The sequence below is a fragment of the Megalops cyprinoides genome, chromosome 17 (assembly GCF_013368585.1).
Source record: "Megalops cyprinoides isolate fMegCyp1 chromosome 17, fMegCyp1.pri, whole genome shotgun sequence".
In the NCBI taxonomy this organism is placed as follows: Eukaryota; Metazoa; Chordata; class Actinopteri; order Elopiformes; family Megalopidae; genus Megalops; species Megalops cyprinoides.
Genome location: NC_050599.1, coordinates 19772742 through 19786705, shown reverse-complemented (window position 1 = coordinate 19786705; position 13964 = coordinate 19772742). Strand labels below are relative to the sequence as shown.

The 13964-nt window shown below is 43.4% G+C and overlaps 1 protein-coding gene across 1 annotated transcript in view; it reads right to left on the bottom strand.

Moving 5' to 3' along the window:
• Positions 1-1047: 1047 nt before the first annotated feature.
• Positions 1048-13964, bottom strand: part of rps6kc1 (ribosomal protein S6 kinase polypeptide 1) — a 65141-nt gene continuing 52224 nt past the window's right edge. The window contains exons 14-16 of the mRNA XM_036549824.1: positions 7352-7434; positions 2641-2736; positions 1048-1171 (exon numbers count right to left, since the gene is read on the bottom strand). Coding sequence (XP_036405717.1) covers positions 1070-1171; positions 2641-2736; positions 7352-7434 — 281 coding nt within the window. The 3' untranslated portion in view covers positions 1048-1069. The remainder of the gene's footprint in view (positions 1172-2640; positions 2737-7351; positions 7435-13964) is intronic.

Sequence of the window (13964 nt, the reverse complement as noted above, 5' to 3'; positions counted from 1 at the left end):
CGGATTGCGCCTCTGTTATCATGCTAAACAATGGGGTTAGAAGCAGCACAGTGGCCTGCTCGTAATTCTCCTTGTGAAATAGCAGTTAAAGAGGTGCAACGATGTGTACAGTGCATGCACCTGATGTGTTAACAAATCTATGCATCCTTCAACATTACAGGAATTTAGAATAATGTTGCCTTCTAATGCTGGAGTCGATGTCTCCAAGCGGACTCCCAACAGGAGTTCAACTGTGCAAGTGTCACATTTATAAACGCTAACAAATCCGTCCAGTGTGACATAGGGACACATCACATGGCAACTTCTCGGTATTCAGATTAAGTAACATACTGCACCAAGATCAATGTATTAAGGTTTACAGACATACAGGTGAGCAAAGCTGAGCATCTGCACTCTTTTTTCCATTCCATACCTTTGTCTTTTGTGCTGTCGCGTTTCTCACCTGTATCTCAAACGACTTTCCATTAAAATATAATTAAATTAGCTTTTACACACTTTCACACATCTTGTAAAAAGAGTTCCTATCCTTTATTGCAACAACAAAAGTGTTAAAAAAAATACTTGCTCACCAAACGATCAAGGATAAGTTCTTGCAAAAAAAAAAAAAAAAATTACACAAACACAACACATATGTGCAGGAGAGGTCTGGCCCTGTGTCACCGCTGTCTTAAAAGCTGACTGTTAGTGTACCTGTTTAAATATTGAATATGGCTTTTCTTCTACACGAAAAGAACAACAACATCACAGGAGATCCACTTCTGTGCGATTTTATTCATGGTGCTGCACTGAGACCCGATGCCAACGTGCGGCGTTGAAAGTGTTATGGTTTTGCTTCTGCGAGCGGCTGCAGCTGATCTACGCCGATGCGCGCAGATATCCCTTTGTATTCGTACAGTGACCTGGAAGACCCCCGCCCCCCCCCCCGCCCCCACCCCCCTATACCCTTGGTGGCGCAGCTGTGGCAGTGCTGTGAGCGAATCCTCAGGTGCCGAGACCGACGTTAGCGGGAATGGCGGGTCCCTGTCTCCGGAGAGGCCCCCCCGGGGGGGGGGGGGGGGGTCTCCGCGGGCTACTTGGGCCAGACCACTCTGGCGAAGAACGGATGAGACTTAATGTCCTCCACCCCCGCCACCCCGGCCCCGAGTCTCTCTATGGGGTTGAACTGCAGGAGCTGCGAAAGACAAAGAAGAACGTGAACGTGAGGGCGCTGCCGACGTCAAAAGAGAAGCCCACCACGACTTTGTGGCTCTACAGGTCCGTAACATGAACTAATCAACATAAAAACTATTTTAAAAAATATATAAAAACACCTGTTTTGTAATAGCAGTTTATCAGAATTACACTCAAAAGAATGTATTCCCTTTACGAATGCCGACTACACTGAACCCATTCAAATAAACTGACAGGAACTGGTCACAGCAAGTTGCGTGAACTGCTTGAATAAATTTCAGAGAAAGTTATCATTCAGTATTTCCATTTTAGCATATCCAATAGAAGGCTGACCCTAAGTCACATACACACACACAAACATTATCTACTTGCTGCTGGTGTTCAAGCCGAGAAGCCAAATATGTAACAAAGTATTTTTAATGAATGTGTCATCCATCTCTATATGTTAATGCCATGGTAATCCTCAAGACTGTGTTTCATCTAATCTTTTTGCAAGCCTTGAGTCTTGAAATGCTACACAAAGAACTCAGTTTATTAAAATATCTTTCCCAGTCCTTTCATTAGCAGGCTGTTTTCATGACAATGTTTTCTCACCTACATACATCCAAATTAATTACATTCTTTCCTATTAATAAGCAAATCCTTCTTTCATTAAAAAAGCCGTTTTTCATTAGCTAAATGCCTGCTCCTTAGGGACTTAAGTTTAAATTACCAAGAAGCCATTCATAATGCTGTTTGCTTTGAGAAGCATGCCTGGCACGCTGATTGAGGGACGCTTCGTGTTTGTTGCCTGTGTTTCAACTACTTAAATCTGGACAAGCAACTCCTCAGAGCCGGACTGCAAGGGACACAGACTTGGAAATCCATCCCCCATTTATCAGCAACTCATTAATTTTAGCCTGTGTCTGGTTTCCTGTGACTGACTCGCCCTCGGCTTCTACAATGCAAGGAACTGAAAAAAACATTCAACAGACATCGCAGGGGTTGGTAAACAGCAGCTAGAAAGGGGAAATCCACACTATCAATATGAGCGCGGCTTCATTTTGATATGGCCATTCTGATACCGTTGTAAGTAAAGGACCACGAAAAAAAAAGTGTTTCTTTTAACACTGTTGTCACTGCCATGGTAAGTCCTTTCCCACACTTGCAGTAACTTAACGTATTCACTTACGGCAAGTAAATATATTATGAACTCTTTCAATTTCACTTAGAATAATTACAATTCAGCTGAATGGAAACATGTTTTCATTTTGGTACGCGTTCAGAACTCCGAATCTGACACAGAACCATAATTAAAAGAGTGAGCAGTAATGAGGAAGAGTCTTTAGAGTATTAGTGTTAGTGGGTTTTTTTTTTTTTTTTGTTGAATGATCAACACCCTCTTTTATTTGACCTGAAAGGAAAGTGAGAAAAAGGTAGTGAAAATAACAGGGAGCTCGTCTTCCTCTCTGGCAGAGGGCGTCCGCCTACCTGCTGCAACAAGGACTTGGCTTCCTCCGACACGAAGTCTGGCACGTTGAGCGACGTGTGCCGACTGATGCCGGCCGGATGGCACTGGTAGAGCGACTGGAGGGAGACACAAAGAGACAGAGCCCGTTCACAGCTACCTGAAGCGGGGCGTCCAGCAAAACGCGGCGGAGGCCCGGCTTGCCTGGCACCGCCGCACAAAGCGATCTCCTCCGCTTTGCCCAATTCCCGCCATTTCATCCCCGCGGAACGCAGGCGCTGCCAGCGGCCGGCGCGACGGCCGGCGGGAGCTTTTGCTCTCGAGGCGGAGTTCTACCAGATCTCCTCGGGAGAGGGTTTTCTGCACCTCCCTCCTCCAAACGTGTCTTTATTGAGGTGATCAGTAAATCTGCTGTAACCTGAAAGGAGGCAGACCGCTTGTAGTGTCTCTGGCTGGAGAAATCCTCCCCAGGTCCAAGTTTTATGAAGCTAACACATCTTGCAGACATCTTATTAGCCATATTAGCTGCAGCCTGCATGAGACTGTGTGTAAAGGTGCATGAAACTGAAACTATGATTGTACTGAAGCATGAACTGCATGTATGTAGATTAATCTGTATTATTAACCTTCAATTGTACATATTTATTGCACCCTGTGCTGTGCTGACTGTGCTGTGGTGCCAACTGCATAAAAAGGATTTCCATACAAACACATAATAACAGTTTAGCTTATCTGTTACCATATTTGAAAGGGGACACTATGTTGCTCCAAAAGTAACACTGATTAGAATACACCAAAAAACATTTACGCTGTAGCAGTATATCTGGAAGTTATTACTTATATAGGATTAATGGTTAAGGGGGGCCTGCCAAGACAGTAAGTCATTCATGTTAACAGTCAACTATTCCACAAATGCTGAATGGTATTAAATTGTTTTGAATGTACATAGACAGTGGTTACGCCTGCACTATTGGCAATACTATGCAGATACAAAAACTGAAGACCAATGTAATATAAAGAACAACAGAAGATCAGTTAATTTCACCCTACTTATCAAATGTTTACAACTAGAATATGACGTCTATTTTTTGTATTGACTGCTAAATACAATATTAGTCTCCTAACAGAAATTCTCCATGAGTCAAGTTAACCAAAATGCCACACTTCTAGGTGAATGTTTTGCTTCTCATACAATACAAATGAGCAAACCTTCATCAAATACTTCGTCATACATTTGGAAAAAAAAAAAAAAACTTGCATTCTTTCAAGGGCCTACACAGAGAAGAGGAGGGCCAAAATTTGGCAGCTGATTTTTACAGGAGTCTTCCAGAAACTCCGAGAGCGCTCAGAGGAATGATGGCTCTATTAGTCTACAGCATAATAAGCTATCCACAGTACCTCACATGCTTAACTGTCATCTGACATGACACCTCACTTAATCCACCGATTAGAAAACTGAGCTGGCTATTTTGTATTCCGATTGCAGCACCATCCTCGCCCAGGCCGTCAGCATAATACATACAGATAGACAAACCTGATCACTTCATATTTGCCTTCACGTTCCTTAATTGAGAGGACAAAAGCTTTGTGGAACATTAAAAAAAAATGTATACTTTAAAACTTCATGTCAGGGCGTTTTGTCAGAACAATGAGGGGGAAAAAAAAACAGCTATCTGAACCTAGCCTGTTACAGCTGATAATTGTTTGTCTTAAAGAGTGTTTGACGAGGGCAAGCAGGGACAGGCGCTGGGGGGAGTGACAGGCCGCGTTAGCGTGCTGACAGCTGACAGGGCAGCCTGCAGGCCTTGGACAGAAACCCCGATCTGCCCGCGTCTCTGTAAGCCGACAGCACAGGAATCACACTCCAGAGATTCAACTTGCTGCGTTTCTTCCCACACCTGACTAAAATAACAAAAGAACATGACATAACTGATACATGGTATTTTATGGTATATTGTGTATTGGTATATTGTATATACCATGGTATATTATGGTATGTTGTGGTATATTATATTTATTGCATTGTATTTTTATCTATACTTCTTTGCCTGTCTTTCTGCTGCTGTTAACACCCAAATTTCCCCGCCTGGGGATCAATAAAGTGTTACCTTATCTTATCTTACATACTGACAATTTTTTCTGCCTTTTTAAATTGCATTTTATGGCATGATTTTAATTGCACCGCATTTGTTCAGAAATAATGAATTTCAGTACAGAAAACAGAGATGAGAAGAAAATAGATTTTAAGAGAACATATGACTAATACTAAAGGTATTTTATGTAACGGTTTTACCGGAGATTTACATTTTCAGTTTCAGTTTTACTAATTTCACTGTAAAAATGACCACAATGTTGGTTCATGACTGTTAAGAAATCAGGTAATTGCAATTATTTATTATTTACCATTAACTACATTGCAGTAAGAATATCTTTATGATTTAAGAAATTACTAAATATTTAAGAAGCTTTCAACTGTTTTCAACTAATTTCAATGAACAGATTAGATTGGATGCTTTACAGGAGATTCTGGTGTACTCTTAGTGAGACTTATGTACTCTGCTTTTAATTGACTAGTTTATAGGTCTTGATCTATCAGGAAAAGGGCCCTCACCTGTCCTGAGAAGGTATCCAGATACTATTGCTTGCGTTCTCCAGATTTCTAATAAATCTTCTATCAGCTTGGTATGACAAAGTTGCCTTCAATCATTACATAGTTTTGTTACAAGAACAATTATGTGAAGGGTGAAAAGTGTCTGAGGAAAAAACTGTCAGCCTTTCTACCTGTAAACCTACCTAAATCCAGCATATGTTCTTTAGTTAAAGAAAGGCTGTCAATCACTCGGATCTTACAGCTGAAATTGCAATACAATAATGTTAAGATTTCGCGATATTTGTTTTCCACAATATTTCCATAATTATATTTAACCATGAAAACTTAACAGGGACCTAAAAAAAGGAACTTGAAAGACAGGGCAGCTGTTGTATTGAGATAGAAAGCCTTAACATCTTCCGTTAGCAGACCCGTTAGATCATGTTCTAGGCCATTACACATGCTGTTGACGGCATGGCTCCATTCCCAACATCAGTTAAGATGGCTCCGGGCAGGGTGGCTCATCTTATGACGTGGGGACCGCTGTTTGTGGTTTGTGGATGTTTGTCGAAGCCGGGTGCACTAAAGAGTTCCACAAGACGCCCTTACAGTGAAACCAAGGAGAAAATTTGTGAAACTTGTTCCAGCTCATTTAGCACAAAGCCTTGAGGCGTAAAAATAACAATGACTATAATATCAACAGTTATTCCTACTACTGCTTGTACTACTACTTATGCTACCACTACTAGTAATGCATAATATTATTATTATTATTATTATTATTATTATTATTATTATTATATAAAATTATTAGTTTAAGACAGAACATTAAATTAACCAAATAATGTGACTTGTGAAGTTTTGTGGAGTCAGTACAGGATCAGTAGAGTAGGAGTTAATAAGAAGCAGGATGAAGAAAAAAAAAAACCTGAATTCACATCACATCTTTATTTGACCTTGTTAGTCATGTACTGAATCATGTATCATCAGAGAGAAGCAGCACCTTCTTGGTCCCCGACGAGCGACTTAGTGGCGGACGTCTGTCTTTGATCCAGAAATCCCATGCCCGGCGAAATAACCCAGAGATCTGGCCTTTCCTTCAACCCCTTCATTCTACCAGATGGAGGAGGAGGCCGAGAGGCCTGGCGCACAGTTACCTTGGCACAACTGGAAAGTGCCAAACCAGCGCGGGAAGCCAAGACATGCATCCTCCCTCTGTCTTCACCCACCCCCAGTGCTGAAACTCGCCGGATGACTTTCAACCTTTGTTCCACTTTTGCCATGCAAAACTTTCGGTTAATTAGGGCTGACAAAATTTATTAGTAAAATTGATCTTTCTCAATACTGTTTGTTTGGTGCGGTTACAGACTTTTTTTTGATGTATTCGTTCATATGTGATGTAATAGCATGGATGTTTATGTGACAGAAAATTTTAACATGATACATGTAGGAGGTGCACAAAACAATAATTCTGACCTCCCATTTATTGGCAAATGTATATGAGCAACTCGGCTTGCTGGTTATTCTATACACTCACTGTGTTTTGTGCAATTGCTGATGTTGAAAAGAAGGACTGAAATTTAACTTTGTTAATAATCCATGTTTTTTTGTCTTCCTGGTCAAAAAGTGGCAGTGTAAGCTTGGCACTTGCCGACAATTAAAATGCTTTGAAAAACATGTTCACGAAATTGTCAGCAAAACCAGAACCCTGAATCTCCTGATGAAATGTTTCTTATTCACGGCAAAATAGAAAAAGAAAAACAGAGGGGACATTAACAGAGCTAGGACTCCAATGCACAGAGCCCCTTGCCAGCCCCACCTGTCGACGAAGCTGCCAGCTATAGGGTTCTGATGCAGTCAGCGACAATCGTTCATTAATTCCAGAAACACATTAGCCACTACTGGCACTTAGCACCAACATTACTGAATTGAGGTGGGGGGGGGCATCAATTCACATTTATAAGCCAATCAAGGGTTGGAGAGCTTGCAGGAGTTCACATTCACGTCACTCGTTCTCCGCTCTCATTGGCTGAGCCAAGAGGAAGAATGCCAGCGGTTGGTTAGGACATGTGGCGGGTGCACCGGAGCGTACGAGGCTGGGAAGGAGCTCGCTTCGAGCCACGCTGCAGCCCAGCTCTGCTTACCTTCCCCGTGAGCAGCTCAAAGAGGATGGCGCCCAGACTCCACCAGTCGCACGCGGCGGTCTCCTCGCATATGCTTCCGACTTCTGCGCAAAGAAAAAGAGGAGAAAAGTGAGTGGGAGAGAGAGCCGAGTCCCCGTTACATTACATTACATTGTTTCGCCTGTTTGCCCAGGCGCCGCCCCTTATCCAGGCAGACGGCTTACATTCCACAGATTTTCCATCTCAACAGCTGGATGTTTCACCGCAGTGATGCAGGCAGATGCTCATACACACGCCAGCACTGTTCTGCCTGGGGCTTGACCCTGTGAGTCCAGGTCATCACATTCTCAAAAACCCTCCAGGATCTGGGGCTGAGACACAGATCCTCTCCGTGGATTTCACAGAGCAGACAGCCCCAGAGAGCACAGACCTAATGTAGCCAGGATTTCTCAAGCAGAAAAGTCTTTCGAACATTATGAGGAGAATACGTTGACACAAAAGCCCGCTTCAGCTCCTCGTTAATATTATTACTCTGTTTCAATTATTAATTAAGCGCCCGTTCGTTGGAAGGGTGCTATGTGAGATGTCCCGCCTTCACCTCCTCATCAGAAACGTTATTTGTGCTGGGATGTCAACGGGACAGGGGGAATCACTCCACTGCCTTACTTGTCCTTTTTCGCGGGGAAATTAGTGGCAATCAGCCTCCCTTTCTGGGAAATTGCAGTTGTTGAGATAATTACACCAACATCTGCCAACGAGTCCAACACAGCCAGCCACTGCAGCAGGGCAAGGTAAGCGATGAGTAAGTTTGTGGGAAGCAGTGCACAGTTGAAGGGGCGGCTAAAGGACTGTTTACCCAACATTACATTGCTTGTACAAAAATACAATCCATCACACACTTTGGAATTGGTTACTTATTTGTTATAGTGATGAGTAAGATGGAAACAATGTAACTGACAAAAACGGGCTTTCATGGATTTGCCTGTCTGGACTGTTGAATTCAATCTACTTAACTTTTTTTTACTCTGTGCGTAGCAATGCTACACAAACATGAACATTGCTACAACTACAGCTACTACTTACTATGGGTGATTTACAACACACAAGACATTACGTGACAAACGGAACATCATGAAGACTATAGTACAATGTTACATTGAAATAAAATGCCAAGGATGAAATATTTCATTACATGAAGTGAAATTAACCAAGCAAGAAATTTAAACATATGCAAGTAAAAAAAAAAAAAATCAAAGGAGTAATCAAGAGATACAAGCAACGCAAACTCAAAGGGATCAATTGAGCATGAAAGGCAGAAATTAATAGCTCAAGGGGGAATGCATAAATACAATATTTTAAAAGAGATGTCTTAAAAGACAATGATACGTAATAAGAGACCGTGCGGTTCACATGCTGGTAGGCAGTTCTTTCCTCCTCTGGGCAGGTAAGTGAATGGAAGTGGCTTGTACATGAACTAGGAAATCACTTTAAAAGTCATTTTAACAACACAAAAGTGTCAAAAAAGTGTGACACAGTCCCATCTCAGAAAGGGAACTATTGGCGTGCTGAGTCAGCATCTGTGTAGCAGAGAGAGGTACTGAAATACTGCTGGCTATCTCTGCACAGGTGTCTCTCGTGCGATAGATGACCACAGGACACACCTCTCTGCGCTGTGCATCTTAACATTTTTCTCCGTAACATAAGAACTGGATTTCACAGAAGCTAAAGAACTCAAAAAACAGTAAAAAGGCCATTAGATGGCCATTAGATGTGACTTCTCCTCTAGAAACTACTGTTACATTAATGCTGCCACAGTTTAAAATAGAGATTTAACTATCCGTTAATAATAAAATATGCAATATCTGAATATGTTTTCTCCCACTGAAGCTTAGGAGAGGAAGCAGCACCAGCTTGTTTCAAAAAAAGATACCTGAATCCTCTGATCTGCACAATATCAGGTAGATCAGCAGAACACATGTACAGCCTATATTTATTTGAATACAGACAGGTCAATATTACAAGAAACTCCAAGATTTTCACAACATATTTGGGTTATTTTGACGGGTTAATATTTACTTTTCAAAATTCTGAACTACCACAGTGATAGGGGTCTCAGCATGCTACCAGCAACATTTCAGCCAACAGAAACAGCAGATGTTATCGTTGTTATCTTAAGACAACTGTGCCAATATTCCTGTGTGCCACTGAGTCATGAGACAACATGTTGTAGGCTTTTTTGCTCTTGGTTATTTATTGGCATCTTAATGAAGAAATGCTGGAAAAGATGACGAAAGGGGACAGTACAATGATGTTCAGAGCGCTTAGCCACAGGTGCAATCTTTAGGTCCTCTGACCTGCCAAAGAGCTCCCCCTGCTTCTAAAACGTAGTGAATTGCCCATGCATTTGCACCTGTCATCATTTAATTTTGTTCAGAGCACTATCCATACCAGGGCTACAAACCCCATAATGCAATCCAGCACATTGCTTTTAAACAAGTAATAAGCACAACTGGCTCCACTACGATTTGATGGACCGATTTGATCTAGCTATAGACAAACCTGTGGGCACTGTGGACCTCCACGTTTAGGGGTGACTTGTTCGAGTCAACATTCTTATTTCAGAATGTAGGATCATGTTTTATCACACCTAATCACACATTTATCAAAATCACACATGTCCGGGTCCAGGGTGGAGCAGCCCCACTCTTCTCCATTCTTATTTCAGTACCTGAGGACACTTTTTTCCACATCTTGCCAGACAAGCTGTTGCCCTTGCTCACTTTCTGTGACTGCGGGAGACACGGTGAGGGGAGGGTGGGAGGCCGAGTGCAGCTCATCGGCAAACACCAGCCCCGGCCCGCTGTGACATCACTGCTCCCTTCATCTGCAGGCCCCAGCTGGGCCCAGGGGCTCTAATGAGGGGCGCGTTCCCAAACCCCACCGACTGCGCGCCCGCCGCGAGACTCACGCGAGCCGCACGTCACCGCGTGGCACGACGGGTCCCCTCCCAGGCCGCTTCCCGAAGGAAGCGTGGCCACGTCTGCGCACGTGCTAGCACCCACGGACACGCAACAAGGTCTCACCACAGACCCTGAACACGCTAGGGTCAACTCACACTAACCCTCCACATTAGATCTTTTTAATATTACCGCAAGTGGATGCACCTTGTTAATCGGTGTGCTGTGCATTGTGCGCCGCACCCATTTATTAAAACCACACCTGCTACCACAATATTGCATGAATTGTCTTCAGGTTTTAGTCATCATCAGTAATCCATGCTGCTATTACCAAGTCCCTCAGAGTTCATACAGTAACTACTACATCTTTCACTTGTACTGTATTGGAATCGTAGCCTTTCACCTGAAGCTTTTGAGCCTCTAACTGCCTTCAGCAACTACAAGAAATCACACAAGTTATAAATTTTCAAAATTCAGCTTTGACTCCTGAACAGCTTGCAAGTGGTTTCTGACACACTTCAAAGATAGGTCCAAGAGCACCTTTTATTGCAATAAAAACAAGATAAACATTCACGACTAGACAGGCTTTCCTCAATTCGAGCTCCCCATCTTTGCATTTTATTTATGAACCCAAATATGATGGGAGCCTTCTGACTCACAAAACGACTTTTTAACGGCAAATACAGTTACCCAAATGAATCTTTTTTGGCATCAATTCCTCCACCACACAAACAAGTGCAGACCCCAGTAGCAAGAAACAAAGTGGCTGTCTTGTAAATGAATCATTTGCATGATAAAATGTAGTCAAATTGCGGGAAAACGCTCATGCAAGGGGGGGCCGGGATGGAAACTCCACGGCTGCCACCATCTGCGTGACCTGCCCAGACTTCTTTAAAAAAAAAAAAAAAAAAAAAAAACCCTGAACGTTGTACATATTCATGCCCTTCACAATGCACAAAAGGGGACGCAAAGAAAAGGCCAATGTCTTTTTCCCCCTGAGAGCAGTTTTGTAGCTTTACCCTTTGCTGCTCTTAATAAATTTAACAGAGAGAGCTTGCAGCCAGGCAGCACTTGCTTAGGAAGGACAGTTCCTTGCAGGGGTTTCTCCTTGCACAAAAACAAACACGTTTTTTTTTTTTTTTTCCCCTCCCCCGGTTTCATTTCGTTTTGTTTTCAGAGGTACGAGTCAACCCTCGGATCTGGCAGGTCTCGCCGGAGCCGGAATGTTCTCAAGGTGAAAGGACACGTTTCCCCTGGCTTCCCCCGGCCCGCGCCGACAGGCCCGGCCTCGCAGAACCGTTTAGGGAGACGGGACGGACAGTGAGAATGACAGGGAGGTCAGCTCCGAAGGCTCCTCGGGCCACCAGATGGCCCCCGTTGCGTTTTGTTCTGTGTCTTTCCTTTTTGTTTCCAGAGGAGAGGGGGGAGAGAAAAAAAAAAGACAATGGCCCGAAGTCCTTGAGCCGCAGCTCTCGGCTGCGCAGTGCGACCAGCACCGGGCCACTCAGCTGACTGGAGATTGGGTATGAAGCCCTTCACCTCGGGGGGCCGCGGCTCTCTTCCAGCCAAGGTTACAAGACAATCCAAAGGGCAATGTTCTGTTATTTCGCCCCCGAAAGGAGCAGCTTGGTACGGGGGGAGGAAAAAAAGAAAAAAAGAGCTACCGTTCTTCAAGGGGTATCTGACGCATGTTGTGACAGCATTATCTTAGATATAATCATTAGACCGACTCATGATACCTGTGTGTGGGTGTTTTTTTCCAGCCCTGGGTAAAACCAGATATGCATATGTCTCTTTCAGCAAGGTCGGTTGTCATCACAAAGGATTTATTCTTTGAGGGGCTTCGGGGGAGAAACACCACCACCACCACCAAGTAAAAAGACGAAATAACTGGTGGCTTAATTTTCTGCCTCATCTGAGCCATCAGGGCACCACGGGGAGACTCGCAGGAACAGAAACCCGGGCAATGTCTTCCCGACCCCGCTCACAAATGCAGGCCTTGTCCGCGCACCTTGGGAAGCAGGAACAGCGCCGTCACGCTCGTCACGGAGGGGAAAACATTAACCAGCAAGCAAGGCGCGTCCGTGGAACAGGCACGCACTGCCCTCCTTTATTCTCCCGGCACGTCAAAGGAACCGTTGCGGACAAAGAGGGAAACGAGCAGAGGTGTTTACGCGAAGTGATCCGTTCAGGCCCAATTGCGAGCGCCTCCTCTTCTTCCCCTTTCGTGAGTGAAGGAGTTCCCCTGTCTCTTAAGACAAATGGGTTTAAGTAAAGAAGGGAAGCAGCGCTCTTCCCTGTAAGGCACAGTGTGCTTCCCCAAAACATACCAAGAGGTATTGTTCGCAAAGAAAGCCGGTGATTGTATCAGCCGTGTCAGAACATACGAGAACTTCAAAGCTACGTGCGATGGCGCTGACAAGGAACTCTCACCACCTGAGGGTAAAGTAATGATTCATTACCGTCACGAGACTGTGTCCACACCCTTTTCATACAGCTCTTACCGAAACGAACCCCCCCAAGTTTGCTGAATCATCCGACAGGATCTTAAGATTAATTAAGATCTTAATTAAGTTATGTGACATTTCTTATCAGGAGAGGGAGTAGTTATTCTGTTTAGCTAAAACAAAAAAACCACAACTTAACATGACATAACAATCAAAGAAAGGCACAACCACTACTTTGTCTGAGGGAGAAATGACGAAGAAGAAGAAATACAGCCAGACAGAATGATTTCCCCAAACAGATCATGAGCTAGATATGACACCAACTAACCAATAATTTAATACTTGAGATATTATCCATGTACAATCAGCATTGTTCAACTCTGTAATCTGCACTTGAATGTGACTATTTTTTACAAGAACTAGTGGTCAAGCACAGACTCAGTGCAACGATCCTTTCCCATGGTGCTAATGCTGTTGCCTGACAAATTAGGGCCAGACGGAAAGAGGGGCCTCAATGCTGTGCACAACACAGTGTGTCTCCTGGTCCCATCAGAGCAGAACTCCAGCAGTCCCTATCCCTTAGTGATATCCACACTGATATCTGAACGTCATCATGACTGCCTAAGTCTGACAAAAGTCTGGCCCACAACACATTAAAAAAAAAACACAAAACAAAACAATAAAACCCAGTGTCTTATCGAATTCTGAAACTTGGAGCCTGTCCCTGTCCTCTGACCCCGCACCACTCCTCCAGCGTCACCTGAATTTCAGAGGTAAACCATTACATGCCCCGTGAACTTCTGCTGGGGACATTCTGTGCTCTGACACAGGGAAACTTTGGAAGGCTGTTGCGTTTTCAGTCAGCAATAAATTACCAGGAAGAAAAGAACTCCCCTCTCTGCAGTGGCTGGAAATACAAACAAAGTGCCTAAAACTATGGAACTGACTGCAGTCCGGGCACAAAACATGGTGGGACATTCTGAGGCATTTTTAATATTTTTTGGAAAAGCAAAAAACAGCAAAGTCATATATTTCATGTCAAACACACTGCTAAAAAGGACTATATGCAGACAGAGAGAAAGAGAGAGAGAGCAAGCATATTTTATATGCAACACGAAATGAGAGAAGAATTCAAAAGATGTTTAAATATGACTTTGCAATTCATAAACCATAGTGTTTTTGAGATAGTAGCATATATTTAAACAGTAACCATAAAAATGTATACTGGAC